This window comes from Gavialis gangeticus, unplaced genomic scaffold (genome assembly GCF_001723915.1).
Source record: "Gavialis gangeticus isolate Ggan-Ray unplaced genomic scaffold, GavGan_comp1, whole genome shotgun sequence".
Classification (NCBI taxonomy): domain Eukaryota; kingdom Metazoa; phylum Chordata; order Crocodylia; family Gavialidae; genus Gavialis; species Gavialis gangeticus.
Genome location: NW_017728994.1, coordinates 588060 through 604310, shown reverse-complemented (window position 1 = coordinate 604310; position 16251 = coordinate 588060). Strand labels below are relative to the sequence as shown.

General features: G+C 41.6%; 1 protein-coding gene across 2 annotated transcripts in view; it reads left to right on the top strand.

Annotated features, from left to right (window-relative positions):
* The window catches only part of BICC1 (BicC family RNA binding protein 1), a 278024-nt gene that overhangs the window by 92631 nt on the left and 169142 nt on the right, over positions 1 to 16251 (top strand). For both annotated transcript variants that reach the window (XM_019502212.1, XM_019502213.1), the window contains exon 2: positions 5951 to 5997. In XM_019502212.1, the coding sequence (XP_019357757.1) occupies positions 5951 to 5997 (47 nt within the window). The remainder of the gene's footprint in view (positions 1 to 5950; positions 5998 to 16251) is intronic.

The following is a 16251-nucleotide window of genomic DNA, read 5'->3' as shown; positions in this document are numbered from 1 at the left end:
GGGGGCCCAAGAGAGAGCCCCCCTGCCAGCCCCCCCGCCCCCTCCTGCCCCAGCCCCTTATTTTTAAAAAAAGCTCCGATGCTCACTGGGTGCTGCTGGAATTAGTTTTGCTGAAATTTAGCATGGATCCGGTATCTAACAGAAAAACGGCATTAGGTGCCCCTCCTACCCAGCCCTGGATCCAGGGCCTCCTGTCTTGATTGAACTGGAACGGGAGACTTTGACTGGAACCACAGGAGGTGTGGTTTCAGTCTTGAAGGGGCATGGGCAGACTTTCAGGCTTTGCAGTGAAGGTGAGAACCTGAGGTGTTAGCCAAGGGGTGCCACATTTGAAACATGTCATTTTGTTGGGAAAGTTTATTGCAGGGCACACTCCCTGGGGGCACTCCCAATCCCCTGGCCTGCGCAGTTGGGGCACTTGCCATTGTTACCTCTTTGCTTGCCCTCTCCGTGACCAGGATTTTCAGCATGTGGCTTGGTAGCGGAACTGACAAGCTTAGCTGATGATAAATCTTCTACCATGTGTTCTAATCAGCGGAGCTGCGACTTGGACTCTGCAGTCCCTTGATTCTGCTGGGCTTGGTCAGTCTGTTGTAATCGCCATCAAGCTTCAGCCTGCTTGAGGTAGTGGTGCAACTGGGCAGCGCATAACATCCCCTCCTGCATCTTTAGCATAGTGATTGGGTCTGGTGGGCCAGCTGTATCTATGTGTCAAGTAGATGCCGGGCCCTTTCAGGATCTGCCTCGGGTGGCAATGCCCATTGCATAGCTAGAGGATCCTGCCATACTCGGGCCCAAGCCTGCACTCGTTTGATTATATCTCGGGGGTGTTCTTTTGGGAGTGGACGCATTTGACTTGCGCCCTGGTCCATGGTATAGATTCCAAAGAGCTTTCAGGCAATATCTGTCATATGGGCCTGCCACTCTCCAGTTCCTAGAAGGACAGGACTGATTCCTTTTGCTAGCCTGGGTAAAATTTCAGCCAAATCCATGCTTGAAAACAGAGAGAGATTTTTCTCAGCCTTTACTGGCCATTGGGTCCAGGCATTCTAAAGACATAGGGCCTAATTGAGCTTTTAATGCTTTTTACTCCATGGGGCTAGGGCAGGTGATTCTAACATGCTGCATCTGAGTTGTCTCTTCAGGCAGGGTTACACCAGGTCAGTGCAGTAGCCTTTGGTCAGCGGGAGCAGGAGCCCTACTGGCAGGAAGGTTTAGGTGTACAAGTTGCTCAACAGTGTGTGCTTCTGCTGAGTAGTTGGGGCGGGGATCAGGAGGGATAGGTGGAGAGGCAGAGGATGGGTAAAAAGGGGGGACAGATGGCATTACCACGGGCAGCATTTTGCCCCTTGGAACAGTGACGCTTTGGGAATCGGCTGTATTTCATGTTCCACCTGAATCTTATCAATAAGAGACTTGAGAGATTCAATCTCACGCTTTGCACTTCACAAATCATCTGTCTCTCTCTCCTTTATTTCAGCAGCTAGCACTGAAGCACAATTGAATAATTGCTGCTAGTCTACAACCTCAGGTTGACAAATAAGAGCATCCTTTTCCTGACACAGCCTTTCCTATTCTTGGCATTCGAGCCATAAGGCCTGAACACCCCAAGAAAACCCTTGGAGGGCAGCTGCTTTCCAGAAGGTTTGCTTCCGAGGTTTTTCACTCAAAATTCCCTCGGTCCAATCCCGGGTCATACTCCAAGTTGGGCTAGATGGAGTCTCCTGTGGCGCCTGCAACGGACCCCCATTCCATTTAACCCAACTCTCAATAAAATTATGGAGGTCACCCTGACCCCACACACACACACACAGGAAAAGCCTCTGAACCCACTGCCATGCTACTGGGAAAAGGTAAATGATGGGGTACAATAGCTGAGACGGCCCAGGAGAACCTAGTTCACACTGAGGTGGCCACACCCAAGAGAACCCAGTATGCCTGCTAGGCCTTACCCTGGCAGGATCGGGATGATCAGTCCCCTCCAAATATGTGTCAAATCCTGCCGACTACGCCAAGATGTTAGAACCCCACTCCATACAGAGCCCAATGACTAGGGAGACGACGGTCCAATTGCTCATGGATCCTGGTACTCATTAGCCAGAGCAAGCAGGGAGCAAACACCAGCACATATTGCTCACAACAGCTTTATTTAGAATAGAGACAGCTTGGGACCAGCTCCCTCACAGACACCCAGTCTATGAACACGGGGAGCAGCCCTGAACAATAATTCTTTTCACATTTTATACACCTTGGTTCATACATATTAACATTCACTCCACCTATCTCCCTCCTTGGGTTCCACCCATTTCTTCTCCCATCTCAAGCTCCTCCTCTGTTTATTATTTGTTTCATTAACATATGATTGCCTATGCATTTCTTTCATTTACATGCCTCTTTGCTAAGAGCGCATGCATAAGGCCATGAACCCAGCTACTCTCGGTCAACTACTGGTTCTTTCTAGTTTTCTGCTAACTTCAGCAGCCTGTCTAAGGTCTGGCCTCTGCCTTATCTCCTAATGATAGCTGGTTCACATCATGTTTCTTTTTGCCCAGTGTTTTATTTTATTCTGCATACTATTCCCTTTGTTTAAAAAAAACCTACTCGCCTAAGCATTTGCTAGATTATTTTAATACACCATTTTGTCTTGTGATCAGCAGCTTTTCGCTGAGACACAGGTTAAAGCCTTGTTCCAGCTGCAGATCCAATGCTTCCTAATAATCTAAATTCTTGTCACCCTAACAATCAGACCAGTGATTTGAATCACCAAATCGAATCACTGTCTCCTGAATTAGCTGAATCCAAAGTGAATACTAGCTGCTTTGCACTGGCCTATCAGACAGGATATGCTCTTCCGGGAAGAATGAGATCCATGACTTGGATCACTTTTTGTAGTCTTGTGTGTTCTTTGAAGAGATAAGAGGGAAATGGATCTCTCCATTAGTGGAAAATATTAACTACTGGGCTAAAGCATTAAAAACAATTTGGCTCCTCTCTAACAACTTACAGCCTGTTCTATATACTCTATTGGCATTTGTAAACGTGCTTGTGGTGCAGCGCCGGGCACTTGGCACTGCGTTGCATGCATTTGCATAAACGGCGAAATGTGCATCAGCATTGAGAAAATGGTGGCGATGTGCTTTTGAGCTAAAACGCATCGAGGGTATGTTAGTTCAAAAGTGCACTGCCATCATTTTCTCAGTGCTGACATGCATTTCGCCATTAACAGTCTGCTCTGAGTTGGAGCAGCTACACCTATATTTGTGGGCATTTATATGCATACGTTTATTTGTACTGGGGTGTGTAATACAGGTTGTATTTGATTCAGATTTGGTCCTAATTGGGGACAGTGATTCGATTCGTTGATTTGAATTACTGTCCCCGATTCAATTTGGCCAAATCTGAATCTGAAGATTTGATGCTTATTCTGAGAATCAGTGATTTGGCCATAGACACAACTTTAAATGTTTTTTCTACACGCATCGAGGTACCAGGCGTGGCTCGTGAACACTGTAATGCTGGGGCAGATGGAGCATCCCACAGGAGTGCGCGGGGGCGGGGGGAAGTGCTTGGCAGTGAACCCGGAAGTGGACCAGAAATTCTTCTGGTCCATTTCTGGGTCTGCCACAGAGCTCTCAGGCCCCCCTTCTCCCCCCCTGCCCCGCACCTTCCCAGCTCAGGGATTGGCTGCGGGGGGACCCCAGGAGGAACCAGTCACCAAGGCCTGCACACTCCCTGGAAGACCCAGAAGTGGACTGGAAGTGCTTCTGGTCCACTTCCAGGTCTGCTGCTGAGTGTGGCCCTCCATCCACCCCACCATTGTAGCATTCATGAGCTGCCTGGTACCTTGAGGTATGTAGAAAAATCATTTAAAACTGTGCCTATATCCGAATTGTCAAATCTCTCTGAATCAGTTTGGAGGGATCTTATTTTGATTTGTATAGATTAAACGGTCTCCTGATTCGATTCAGAATCGGGCCAAATCAAATTGGGGACTAAATCTTCACACAGCCCTAATTCGTACTACATTCACAAAAGTAAGGGACAAAATCAAATAAAATTCCCTGTTTTTAATTTTCTGCTTCCTTCTGCTTTTAATATTGCTTCACTCTATTTTTGTATCATCATATATTATGCTCAATTTTACTTTTGTTTAAATTAGCAGAATGTGGAGCTTCATTGTGTGCATTTACCAATAACCACACATTATGTAATTTTTTATTTTTATACCATATGTAATAGTATTGTTCATTCTATCTTCTTGTTTTAGCAAAAGCTGTAAACTACTATTACTAATTTAGCCTCCTTGTTTGAGGCCATGAAACATTGTTTGAATCTTATCCAGAGTTTCAGCTCTCGAGCTTCTAACTGCTCCATTCTTCAACTATGTTGTTGTTGTAGAATTAATAAATCTAATAATAATAATACTGTCTTATTCCCATCATTGTGATATTCTGGAATCACTATTAAGATAAAGTGCCCAACAAGTCTGCTTCATTTAGCTTCATCCTGTGTCTCATACCAAATTGAAGCTTTTTGTGGGAATGGTGAGATGAGAAAGAGGTTATTCTCAGGACTCTGAAATATAGGATGAAATATTGTAACTTCTTGGCTACACTAGAAGGGCAGGCTGCATGGCTGGATGCAGAAAGGGAAAACAGAACTTTGAGTTTACTGCAACTTTCTAATGTAATTTAAGGAATACATATTTCTATCTAGGACTCCATCGTAGCTGTGTGTTCATCTGCAAACAGTTAACTTAGTTAAGGAAGATCCAGCATATTTTCAAGTAAAGTTGTCAGCTGAAGCACAGAGAAGCTATAAATATATTCAAATAAATTACATACTAAATAAAAATGTAAAAAGGGATTATTTACACTTCAAATAAGTTTATGATCTTCATCTTTAAATAGGTCTTTTACACTCTCTACTTCTGTTGGAAGGATGTTTTAGAATCCTACTGCTCTGAAGGTTAGAAACTTGGTTTCTAGTCTCAATTTATTCATGGCCAGTTTATATCCATTTGTATTGTTGTCATCATTGTTCTTTAGAATAAATAGCTCTTCTCCATCCATGGTCCTTATCCTCCTAGTCTAGCAAAAACAAAGCTTCATTCATCCCCCTTGTTGCTTTAGAAGCCTTTCTCTGTGTTTTAATCTTTCCTGATACAGGTGACTAGAATCATATCCAGTATCCCAGTGCCATACCAAGGTTTACTCAATCTCTGTCCTGATAAATCATGGGATTGCATTTGTCTCTTTCACACTGACATAACATTGACAGCTCATAATCAGTAATTGTGTTGCATTTTTAACCTCAGAAAGCTGCTAAACAAACATGACTGGTTCATTACTTGTTAATGGCACTGATGTTATGAATTGTGCTTGTATCTTCAAAAGACTTTTTTCTTTGTTTTTCTGGTGATGTATTATTAGGCAGTTTCACTGAATCAGGAAGTATCAAGAAGATTGCATAATGGGCAAATATTTTAAATTAAGGTTAATATTTTGAAATTGTTACAACCACTTACTATGAATTTTTTTGTGTTTATTGGTTTGTCAGTGTTGATTATTGCTTTGCAGCTTACCTTTACCTTGTCTGTCTAAAGACTAGCAAGTGAATCTGTAATTCTCAGAGAAATGCTAGATTAATTTTTATATTCATGGAGGTTACAAACTCTTTTCTTCAGAAATTGAACCTAAGTTTCCAGAAGCAGTGGAGTGCAATGACTCATTGTTATAGAAACAAGTCCTTTTTATCAGACTAAAGAATATGTTGGATAAGAAAAATGAATAGTGATTTCTCAATTATGCAAAATGTTTATGAGAAATGTACACATGTATAAACATACTTTACAACTACCCTGATTAAATAATGTAAAAGTATGCTACTGCAAACTTAATCATCGTTTCTCAGGTTTATTTTGTAAACCATCTTTTTTTTTTTTTTTTAGCTGCTGCTGAGGGCAAAGGTAAAAGCGGAGAAGACTTTTTTCAGAAGGTAAGTGATTTTAAGTATTTGATAAATACAATAATTCATTGTAGTGTTATAGAAAGAGTTGCACTCTGTTTAATTCGGGAAAAATTAGTTTAGATTACAGTAAAAGCTTTGTTATCTGGCACCCATGGGGAACGGAGGGTGCTGGATAACTGAGCAGCTCGAACAGGCGTCTTTACCTGTTTGGGCCTCTGCCTGTCCCACCACATCCGGGGTGTTGCCACCCCTCCTGCGGGCCCTGAGGGACAGGGAGGCGAGATATACGCAGGCTGCTGTGCCCTGGGCTGTGGTGGCTCGGCAGTGCAGGCTGCTTTCCCCTGGGCTGTGGGGGCTCTGCAAAACTGGAAGTGCCACGGTGAGCACTTCCGGTTTCACTTTTCCCTTACAAGCCGGTATACCAGTTAACAGAGCATGCCGGCTTGTAAGGTGCTGGATAACTCAGCTTTTACTGTATTTTAATGGATGTTCTTCTGATGTCTTTTCCTAATTATTGCAATTGTTTAAAATAGTCTGGTCAGTTATATTTATTTTCTAAAGTGAATCACAGTTCTGTGGAATAGGTATTAATATCTCATATTAATAGCATCTTATAATAGATTTTATCTTAACATAGTACAGGGTATATATATTAAAGTGGGTAGCACTTAAGTGGTATGAAAGAGGATTAATAAGCATACTTGTTGATGACCAGATGTGTATGTGTAGGAGGGGGGAGGTGAAACTACGTGAAAGTAGTTGCAACATCCAAGAAACTGGTGCAGTACATATACTATTGTTGGTAAAGTTATCCTGACCAGAATTCTTAGATTTTGTGCCCTCTTCAAGGCAGCTTACAGTAGCATGAAAAAAGAATATTTAATTATCCCTGGCCTTCTATGTATTTATTTAACTGATGGACGTATTAGCTTTGTGCGACTCTTCCTGACAAAAGCTCAGGTCAGCTTACAGAAGAGAGCAAAATAACTTATAAAACAAGCAAACAAGAGAACAAAACAGGAGGCACAAAATACTTTTTATAAGGCCAATAGGACATTAAAATAACATATAAAGCAAGCCCCCTTAAACCAGGGATGTCATACAAATGGCTTGCTGGCTGGATCCCAGCCCAGCTTAGTCCCTCTGGAGCTTTCTGGGAGCGGAGGGGTGAACACTAGGTCTGTGCAAAGCGGCTAGTATTCACTTCGGATTCAGCTGATTTGGGGGACAGTGACTTGATTCGGTGATTTGAATCAATGTCCCGATTCAAATTGGCCCAATCTGATTCAAAGATTTGGTCACAGCTGAATTGGCCCCACCCCCTCCCACTGTCCTGGCCCCAGCTCCTGGCTCTTTAAATAAAATAATAACAATAAAAAAAAAAATGCCCCAACTCACTGGCTGCTGCCAGTTGGGGTGGTGATCCCCACTGCCTCTCACTACATGGGGGACTCTACCATGAGCCCCCAGAAGCCCTGAGGCTGCTGCAGCAGCAGTTGGTGAGTGTGGGGCTTCTTTGTTTTTCCTCCCAAAGAACTGGGAGCTGGAACCAGGTGGGCAGCCATGGGCAGGGGGGTGGGGGCTGGGAAAGTGGGCAGGGGTTGGGGGATGCTCAGGGGGCTGGGGGAGCAGGCAGGGAATGGGGCCTGGCAGGGCAGATCTGCCACTTCTCCAATGTAAGGCAAAGCAGCAGGGCTGCTGGCGTATAACTCGTTAAAGTGGCACTTTATGAGAGGGAGGACCCTCTAACATGGCATGTTCAAAGCCAATGCCTGCAGGGTTCTTTAAGTTCCATGGAGGGAGGAGCTTTCTCCTTGTGTGATATGGTCCAAAAAGCCCCCACAAAAGCCTAAACCCTTCACTAGGAGCAAAACCCCCAGCCTGTTACCCAGACCAGGCAGTCCCTGGTCTGGGGAGGAGGTGGAGAGCATTATCCTGTTGCCACCCCCTGGCCCTGGACCAGACCAGGAGGGGAGTGCACAAGCATTCATTCTTACAAGATAAACTCTCTTGCAAGGAAGATCTTCCAGGTTGACAACTGGAAGATCTTTCTCCCAGAAGGGACACATTTTCCCTGGGAGAAACAGACTGCTTGCATGCTTGTCACTTCTACTGGAACAATGGCACTATAATTGACTGCACACATGCTTGATTAAAATTTCCCCTTGTTGCCACTTTTGTGTTTACACTTAGACTAGTCTGTGTTCTCTCCAGATTTAAATGATACTGTTCAAGTTGATACTGGTCATCTTGTGTGTTCTCCAAGGCAACCATTATACATTACCAGATTTTCCTGATAATACCAGAGGGCTTCTTTATCTGGTGATGTTGTGAGGTCTTTTCTCTGAATATAAAAATCTGAGGTTAAATTATATCTGGAGCATAAACCTGGTCCAGTGCTTTTAGTTATCAGAGCTTTGAGAATACTTGGAATTGTTTCTGGGATAATTGAAAACATGGATATTTTCACAAGAGCTGCAGTCTCTAATGATGAAATTTGCTGACTTGGAGCAAACGTGAGGTTAAACGGAGACTTTATGGTATTGGAATAATCTGACAGTATTTGAATTGGTTTATGATGACTATTCAATTGTTTATACACCTTTCTTTAATTAAAGGTTACGTATATCAGTACACATGGATCTAAAATGCTTTTTTATCATGCATTTGTAGAGAACACACAGGTTTTAGTCTTTGAATTGTAAATTACTTAAACTTCATTTGGCTATCTGTCTTTCTTTCAACTAGTAAATATATTATTATTCTGCTTTTTCTTGGTTGTGATACCTAATTAGCTGATGTGGTAGAACTGGGAACTATTAACAGATAAGAGAACATGGTGGACAATGGATCCAAGAAGTGGGTTATTTTTCTACAAGTTCTTCATAAAGAATAATGTTGTCTAAGATCTGTCCAGAATTTTTACCTGAGTTAGGCTTAGATTTTTTTTTTCACTTAAATTTTCTTTGATGTTGTGTTTCCTTGTCATCTTCAAGGTAAACTTGACCATATGCTTTTTATTTACAAGGGTCTGTCGGTACTGATTTTTCTGATGGGACAAAATTTTCTTAGCAACCTTAAATATTATGGCTTCTGATTTTAAAGCTCAGGTGTAATCCATTTTAGTTCAGATGTAGTCTGAATACAAAATCACAGTAACCAGATTGTAGAGAAACCAGGTGACAGCTTCATAAACACAGTTGGTGCTATTAACCATTCTTTGAAAAAATTTAACAAGTCGTCATTGTCATCTTAATCCTATTTCTTTAATATTCACAATTTACTTGAATATTGCGCTTTGTTTTTTAGAACATTCTTATAATATTTAGAAAGAACAAATCTTAATGTTTGTCACTGATATAAATGTAGTTAATCTTACTTGAGGTTTCAATTAAAAATATTGGCATCTGTAAAAAAAAACAAACAAAAAAAACCACAAAGAAAACAAAAAACACAAACCAAAAAACCCCTGTTTTAATAACAAATACTTCTTGAGATTCCAACAGAACCTACATTTTTGTTCAGTTTGCTGAACAAAAACTAAGCTTTTGCAGCAGCAAAGCTAAGCCCTAGTAATGTATGCTTAACCTAACACTTCATTAAGTTTACCGCACTGCTTTTTTCTACACTTCTTGCTTCTTGTACAAAATAGCTGAAAGGCCCTTGAAGCTATACATAGACTATTTCCTCTGCATGGCTGATTGAATTACATGTTTTACTTTTATATTTGTATGCTTTCCATATGGTGGGTCACAATATTAAAATGAATAAATACAGCATACCTATATGTACTATAGTTGTAATCAATTTCATGGTTGTTATGCATTAGTCAGTAGTATAAAATACCATGTGAGGGGTTTGATTAGAATATGAAATACAAGTGAGAAATTAACTCATCTCTGTACATAGATATGTATGATTTGAATATGTGGCTATTAACATAACATATATCACTTAATTCCACATATTTAAAAAATACCACATGAGTATTTTAGGTGATTTAATAATAATTATGTACCAGAATGAATCCACTATTTTTTCTGTGGCTTTACAGTAAAATGTGAAAAATAAATATTATATATCTTGTGTGTACATCTACATTATGCTATATCTAATCAAAACACATGGAAGTAATCTTCTTTGAGCTTGTTTTCTTTGTTTTTTACTGTTCTTTGGGCAGTTGCTCATAGCTTACTCACTGTCTATGTCTGTCCAACGTCCTTTAATCAGTCTTAGTCTTTTTTCCTTTCGCTCATCTGAAATGAGTAAAGCAAGTTTGTGGAGTTGACTACAAAAATAATATTTTGTATGTTATGATGTATGGGGTGAAGGGGAACTACACTTGAGAGAGATATTAAAAGCACGTTTCAATATTAGACTTCAAGATACTTCTTGACATTTCTTAATGTAAAATATAAAGCTATACACATAAATTTGAAGACATATAGGCACAGAACTTTGTGAGGAATGGAGTAAACTGCATTTCTCTGCATTGTAAAATAGTAATGTCAGGATCTGATAGATATCTCTGTTTTTATGCAGCCTTACTTTATGTAATGTCTTTCCTGTGAATTATATACCCAAAACCCCTTTTGAATTTAAAAACAAGAGGGGGAGAGAGAGGAAGTGAGAGATTATAAGGAAGAGAGAAATGCTTTTAGCTGAGTGTTCAAAAGAGATAGAAACAATGAGGCAGAAACACAGGGACGTTTGTTCCAGATGTCTGGACCTTCAGAGGAGGAAGATTGTGTGGAGTGGGAGAGAAGAGGCCAGGACTGGAGGGAACGAGACAGCACTGATTTGTTACAGATGGCTGCACAAGTGGCTGCAGGGTTATTGCTTGAAGACTGAGGAAAGGGGAACAGTACCCAATATCTCTCTGCTCATTAGTTGGCCAGGTTTAGAAGATTTATATCCTGTGTGTACCCATGACCCTTGTGGGCTTATTTTCAGTAGTATTTTCTCTTTTGGTTTAATTTGAAGTTTCTAGTGCCTGTACTTACGATACTGCTCTGTTAAATGTGATCTGGTGCATCGCTGTCCTCATCAAACTTCTGCTGAAACAGGAGTGCTCATCAGGCATAAACCATCTCAATCAGATTTAACTTCTAAGGTTTAATGATGGGGCTTAATGAAGACAGTTTAAATGTCAACATGAATTATTTCTCTGAGTATTTTAACAGAAATTTTCACATGTTCTCGTATTGCTAGCAGTACTTGGGCTTCTATCATTTTCTTTCTTCCCCTTCAGATGCTTGGCTATGAGGATCAAATTAAGCTGCCATCCATTTCATGTTCTGAGGGGAGATCAGGTCATGCTTAAGTTCCATTCCCTCTTGACCTGAACTAGTATGAGAAAGAGAAAACTTAAACAGATTTCTTTTTACAAGGCTGCTATTTTTCCTGTAAATAGGCCAGTTAAAAATATCAGAGATGTACATTGCTATTTGCTATTTAGAAACCTGGAGCTTCTGGGGAAATTTTTTATTTCTAGGGAACTCTACCCTAGATTCCCTCTCACTGTACCTTGTTCTGTACTATGATATCTTCTGGCAGTTAATACTATAGTTAAGAGTCACAAGAAAAAATTCATTATGAACTAAGCAAGATATATATATTTTAAACCCTGAAAAATTCTCTTTTAGGACTGACTCTTACTTTGCTCTTCCATCATACATAAAAACTTGATTTTCAGTCATTTTCAACCTGTAACATTGGCTAAAACTAGCACCACTACAGCCACAACAGCCTTCTCTCTCCTGCCACCCCCAACTAGAGTAATTTGTCTAAGTTTTCTGTCCTTAATGTTAGAAGTTGATGATGTCCCAAAAAGAAATAAGTAGGTTGTGGATGGAACTGGAATGAGGTGAAAGATTTCTCATTTAAGCTCTTGCTACCACTGTGAAGTTTTTTTAGTGGTTATGATCTGCAGCTTAATTACCACCATAAACTTTTATCTAGCCACCACATGATTGGTGTTTTCTTATATGTTTCTCATGCAAAAGACTCTTATGGATCTAGGTATACATTATTGTGCATTAATTAATTTTTTTACGCACGGTAATGCAAATAAATAAAAATGTCATGCTATAGGCCCAATTAATAGTGGAATGAACAGGAGTTTTTCCACAGACTTTAGTGGCATCTGGCTCATACCTCTGTAATTTTAAGGCACTTCTCAGGGAAATCAAAGTTATTGGTTCAATGGGCTTATTTATGTAGCATTCTAGATACGCCTGGTATTTTATATAAACATAAGAAGGCAGTATGTCTCTGGCGTGGAGAGTTTATAATCTAAAACAGACGAGGTTTAGCTATGTGGAGAAAAAGAATGCAATACAACTTTACTGTTTCCTTTTAACCCCTGAGTATTTGCACTTTAATCAATTCTTGCTCAGTTTTTCATGTTTTTAGCACTTGATAATCAAGTATAGTGCAGCAACCCTTTGGAGTAGTGGTTCTCAACCTTTTTCTGTACTAAGATCCATTTATAAGCATTGGCCAGTCCTGACCCACTGCCCCCTGGCCCCAGCCCCTCCCCCCCACCATTTGTGAGGCAGGTGGTAGGTGTGTGGGACAGAGGGGGCCCCAAGCAGCCCCTTGCAAGCTGGAACTCTGCCAGCCTGCAAGGGAAAAGTCATGGTTTCCCACATTTTTCTTCTTTCGAGGAGAATCCATTTAAAGTTTGTTCGCTACCCTTTTATATAGTCTTGCGATCCACTTTTGGGTTGTGACCCATGGGTTTAGAAATGCTGCTCTAGAGAAGTCAAAATGGACAACAATAGAAATTGTGACATGAATACTATGCATTTTTTTTACTTGTTCTATTTTTTTTCTATGCATCTTTTTTTACTCGTTAATCAACTATATTTAAAAATGCTGTAAGTTTTTTGTGGCTAAAGGTAAAGATAGAGAAGGAATGGAGCAGAGCTTAGTGTAAAGGTATAAAGTGCAGTATAAAGTTTCGGACATTTTCAGCCATGAAAGTATAAAGTGAATTCATACTGGCACTGTTTAGTGAACTTTTTGTGTACTTCAAGCAGAAAAACAGAACTCAGCTGAAATGATATAGCTGTGATTGTGAGGTTCAGCTTCAAATTTGTAATTTTCAGAGAACTATAAATAACTTAAATTGGTTGTGTTATAAAAAGAGTTTGATTTAACTTTGGAAAAGCTAAACATTGTAAGTTTTCATTTTCATTTGTTGAATAAATGGGATGGCTATGTATCATGGACATGTTCCTGAGATTTGAATCAGTGTCTTATTACTGTTCTTATTATTAGTCTCATTCTAATTTAATAAGGAGGTAGAATTAAGCCTTATAGAACTTGTTGCTTGCTCATCACAAGTCTTCATGCAGTTTGTTAATATCAGAGTTCATAAGTTGTTTGGCCATATTGATCATTAATGATTATGTGAAGGTTAGTGTGGTCTTGGTTTAGGTGATGGATAACTAGAGGTATTGGGTTAGATTTTGTCATGTAGAGGTGCACTGATACATCAGTCAATATTGTATTGGCACCAATAAAAGAAAAATCGACATTATCAGCAATTGGCTTTTTTTGATGTAGCCAATGATGTCTCCACTAAGTGCCGAATGCATGTGCACAACTGCAGAATGCGTCCGGTCAGGCTGGCAGCCTGGAGAGCAGTGTCTGGCTGATAAGTCTGTTTCAGGGGGCAGGAGGGAGAAGGGGCACCAGGAAGGAAGAGGTGTGTGGGGGGGCAGAATACTGTCCATCAGTATTCGTGGATTTGACACACAAAACCTAATAAACTATTTAAAAACAAACAAAACCTGGCTGTCAGTACAGTGAAACTGGTCTAAGAGGTAAACTGCCAAAAAGGTGCTGAAAACCTGCTCAAATTGTAAAAATCCACAGTCCTAGCATGAGTTATGGGGAATTTAAATATATTTAGTCAATATAAGATGAAAAATAATGCAGAAATGGAAATGAAATTTAAGGCATATTTGTAGAATCATCCTGTATATCACAGAAAGTAATGATATATTTTGTGATTGTAGGATTCAAAAAATTTGTGAAGATATGGATAAGAATCTGTGAAGGAACTTGAAATATGTTTAATCATAAAAAACATACAAGTGTTGTGACTGGACGGATTGGGATTTGAACTTGGGGCCACTAGGGTTATGTTGGCATTTTGTGCACCATGCTTGCATATAACAAGCTTATAGTACAGTGACACGGGACCATAGAATAGACAGTTTGATGTGTGATGGTAGGTAGGAAAACAAATATGCTAGCATTTAGGCAAAAGATTGAAGTCATTGAAGCTAATGAACAGGAGAAGATAAATGCTTAAACCAGTGGCTCTCAACCTTTTCATATTCCAGGCACTTTCCATTGCTTTTGTGAACTGAGCAGGACCCCATTTCAAAAGCTAACTTACTGCAGTGCTTGCTTCCTCACCTAGGGACCAGGAGTGGAGGTGGGGAGAGGAGCAAGCACTTGCCTTCTTGCATAGGGGTCAGGTAGGAATGAGTGTGCGCTCACCCCCTCTTACAGGAGCTGGGCAGAGATGAATCTAAAGTCCTTGCACGGAGGCTGGGCAGGGATGATCGTTGCACCCTGCTGCAACCTTACAAGGATCTCATAGTATCCTGGTTTAGGATGATGGGGATAAACAGTTGACAATGAAGTTTCAATGTGGGAAGACATGTACTTCCTTAGAACATCCTGCTATGCTAGCTGTTGGTATTGCTGCTGTGAATATTAATTGAGGTTTGCTGACCTAAACTCTATAAGATGACAGCCAGCCCTGACTTCTGCCTACCTTCAGACTAATATGATTAGCTAACTCTCTCCTTGGCATTCTAGGTTATGAATGAAGCAGTTAAAAGTAACACTAGGAGGATGCAGCTTTGGGCAAAAGGCTTTGTCTAATTTAGTTAAATGTCCCCAAGGAAGGGGGCAAGTGTTTGGATGGAACCTCTTTGTTTTAAAAAGGAAAATACTCAGTACAACATACTCTTAAACATTTTGGCTTAATTCACTAAGGGGGTGAACAAGTGTTCACAGGACCTGGCTCAGATTTAGGCAGTTTAGCATAAGTTTAGCAATCTTAGTCAGGATCTGGTGCATGGCAGTCAGTGTTCCCTCTAAGGAGTAGTGGTCTGTGAGCGTGCTGCTTCAGTCCTGCCTCCCTCTTTCGGCGTGGTTCGCCGATAAGTGTCCCACAGTAAGTGTCCAGTTGGGAGTGGGCAGGGTTCGGCCACCACCCTTCTCCATGCTAACTGCTGCCCAGAACAGCGTAGTGGAGTGCTGTGGGGCAGCCATGGGCCAGACATAATCAATTGGTGAAATTCAATTGATAGAACTGAAAGGGAGGCACTGGGGCTGGTGTGGGATGTTTACCGAAGGTAAGCTCCTCACTCCTCATACAGGGCAGGCAGTGGCTCCTTCTCGAGGTGAGGCAAGGCAGGGCTTGGGGCTGGCGCGGGCTCTGCCGACTCTGGAGAATGGCTCCAAGGGCTCCACTGGCTCTGGGGAACTGCTCCACTCCCCAGCCTTGACGCCATGTGCCACCTCACTCCCTGAGGTGATGCAGGGGTGGCGGAGCAGTTCCTTGGAGCTGGCGGAGTCTGCACCAGCCCCTGTCCTTGCCTCGGGGAGGAGCCACTGCCTGCCCTGCATGAGGAGTGAGGAGCTTACCTTCAGTAAGTGTCCCATACCAGCCCCAGTGCCTGTGCCACACTCCGCGCCTGGCTCCTGTCTGGGCAGGTGTGTGGCATTAAAAAGTTGGTGTACAGCAAGATTTTTAATTGTGCACAGCTGCGCACGCATGCAGCTTAGAGGGAACCTTGATGCCTGTGTTTGCCACTTGCCTTAAGGAGGTGTGGGTTGCTGGAGGTAAGTAAGTATGGGGGGATAGAAAGGGCTGGTGGGGCTGGTGAGTCTGGGAGGGGACAGGGCCTACTTGGGGAGAAGGAGTTGGAAAATAGCTTGGTCAAAGTTGCAGGAGTTAAAACAGCAGATCCCAGATCTGTGACAAGTGAGTGGGTTTTCTCCTCGGGCATCAGGTTAGCCCCATTGCATGAGGGTTCAGATGAAGGCATTTCATAGTTTCATAGCTTCTAGGGTCGGAAGGGACCTGAGAAGATCATCTAGTCCGACCACCTGCCATGGCAGGAAAGAGTACTGGGGTTAAACGACCCCAACAAGGTGTTCATCTAACCTCTTCTTAAAAACCCCCAGGGTAGGAGCCTGCACCACCTCCCTTGAAAGTTGGTTCCAGACCCTAGCCGCCCTGACCGTGAA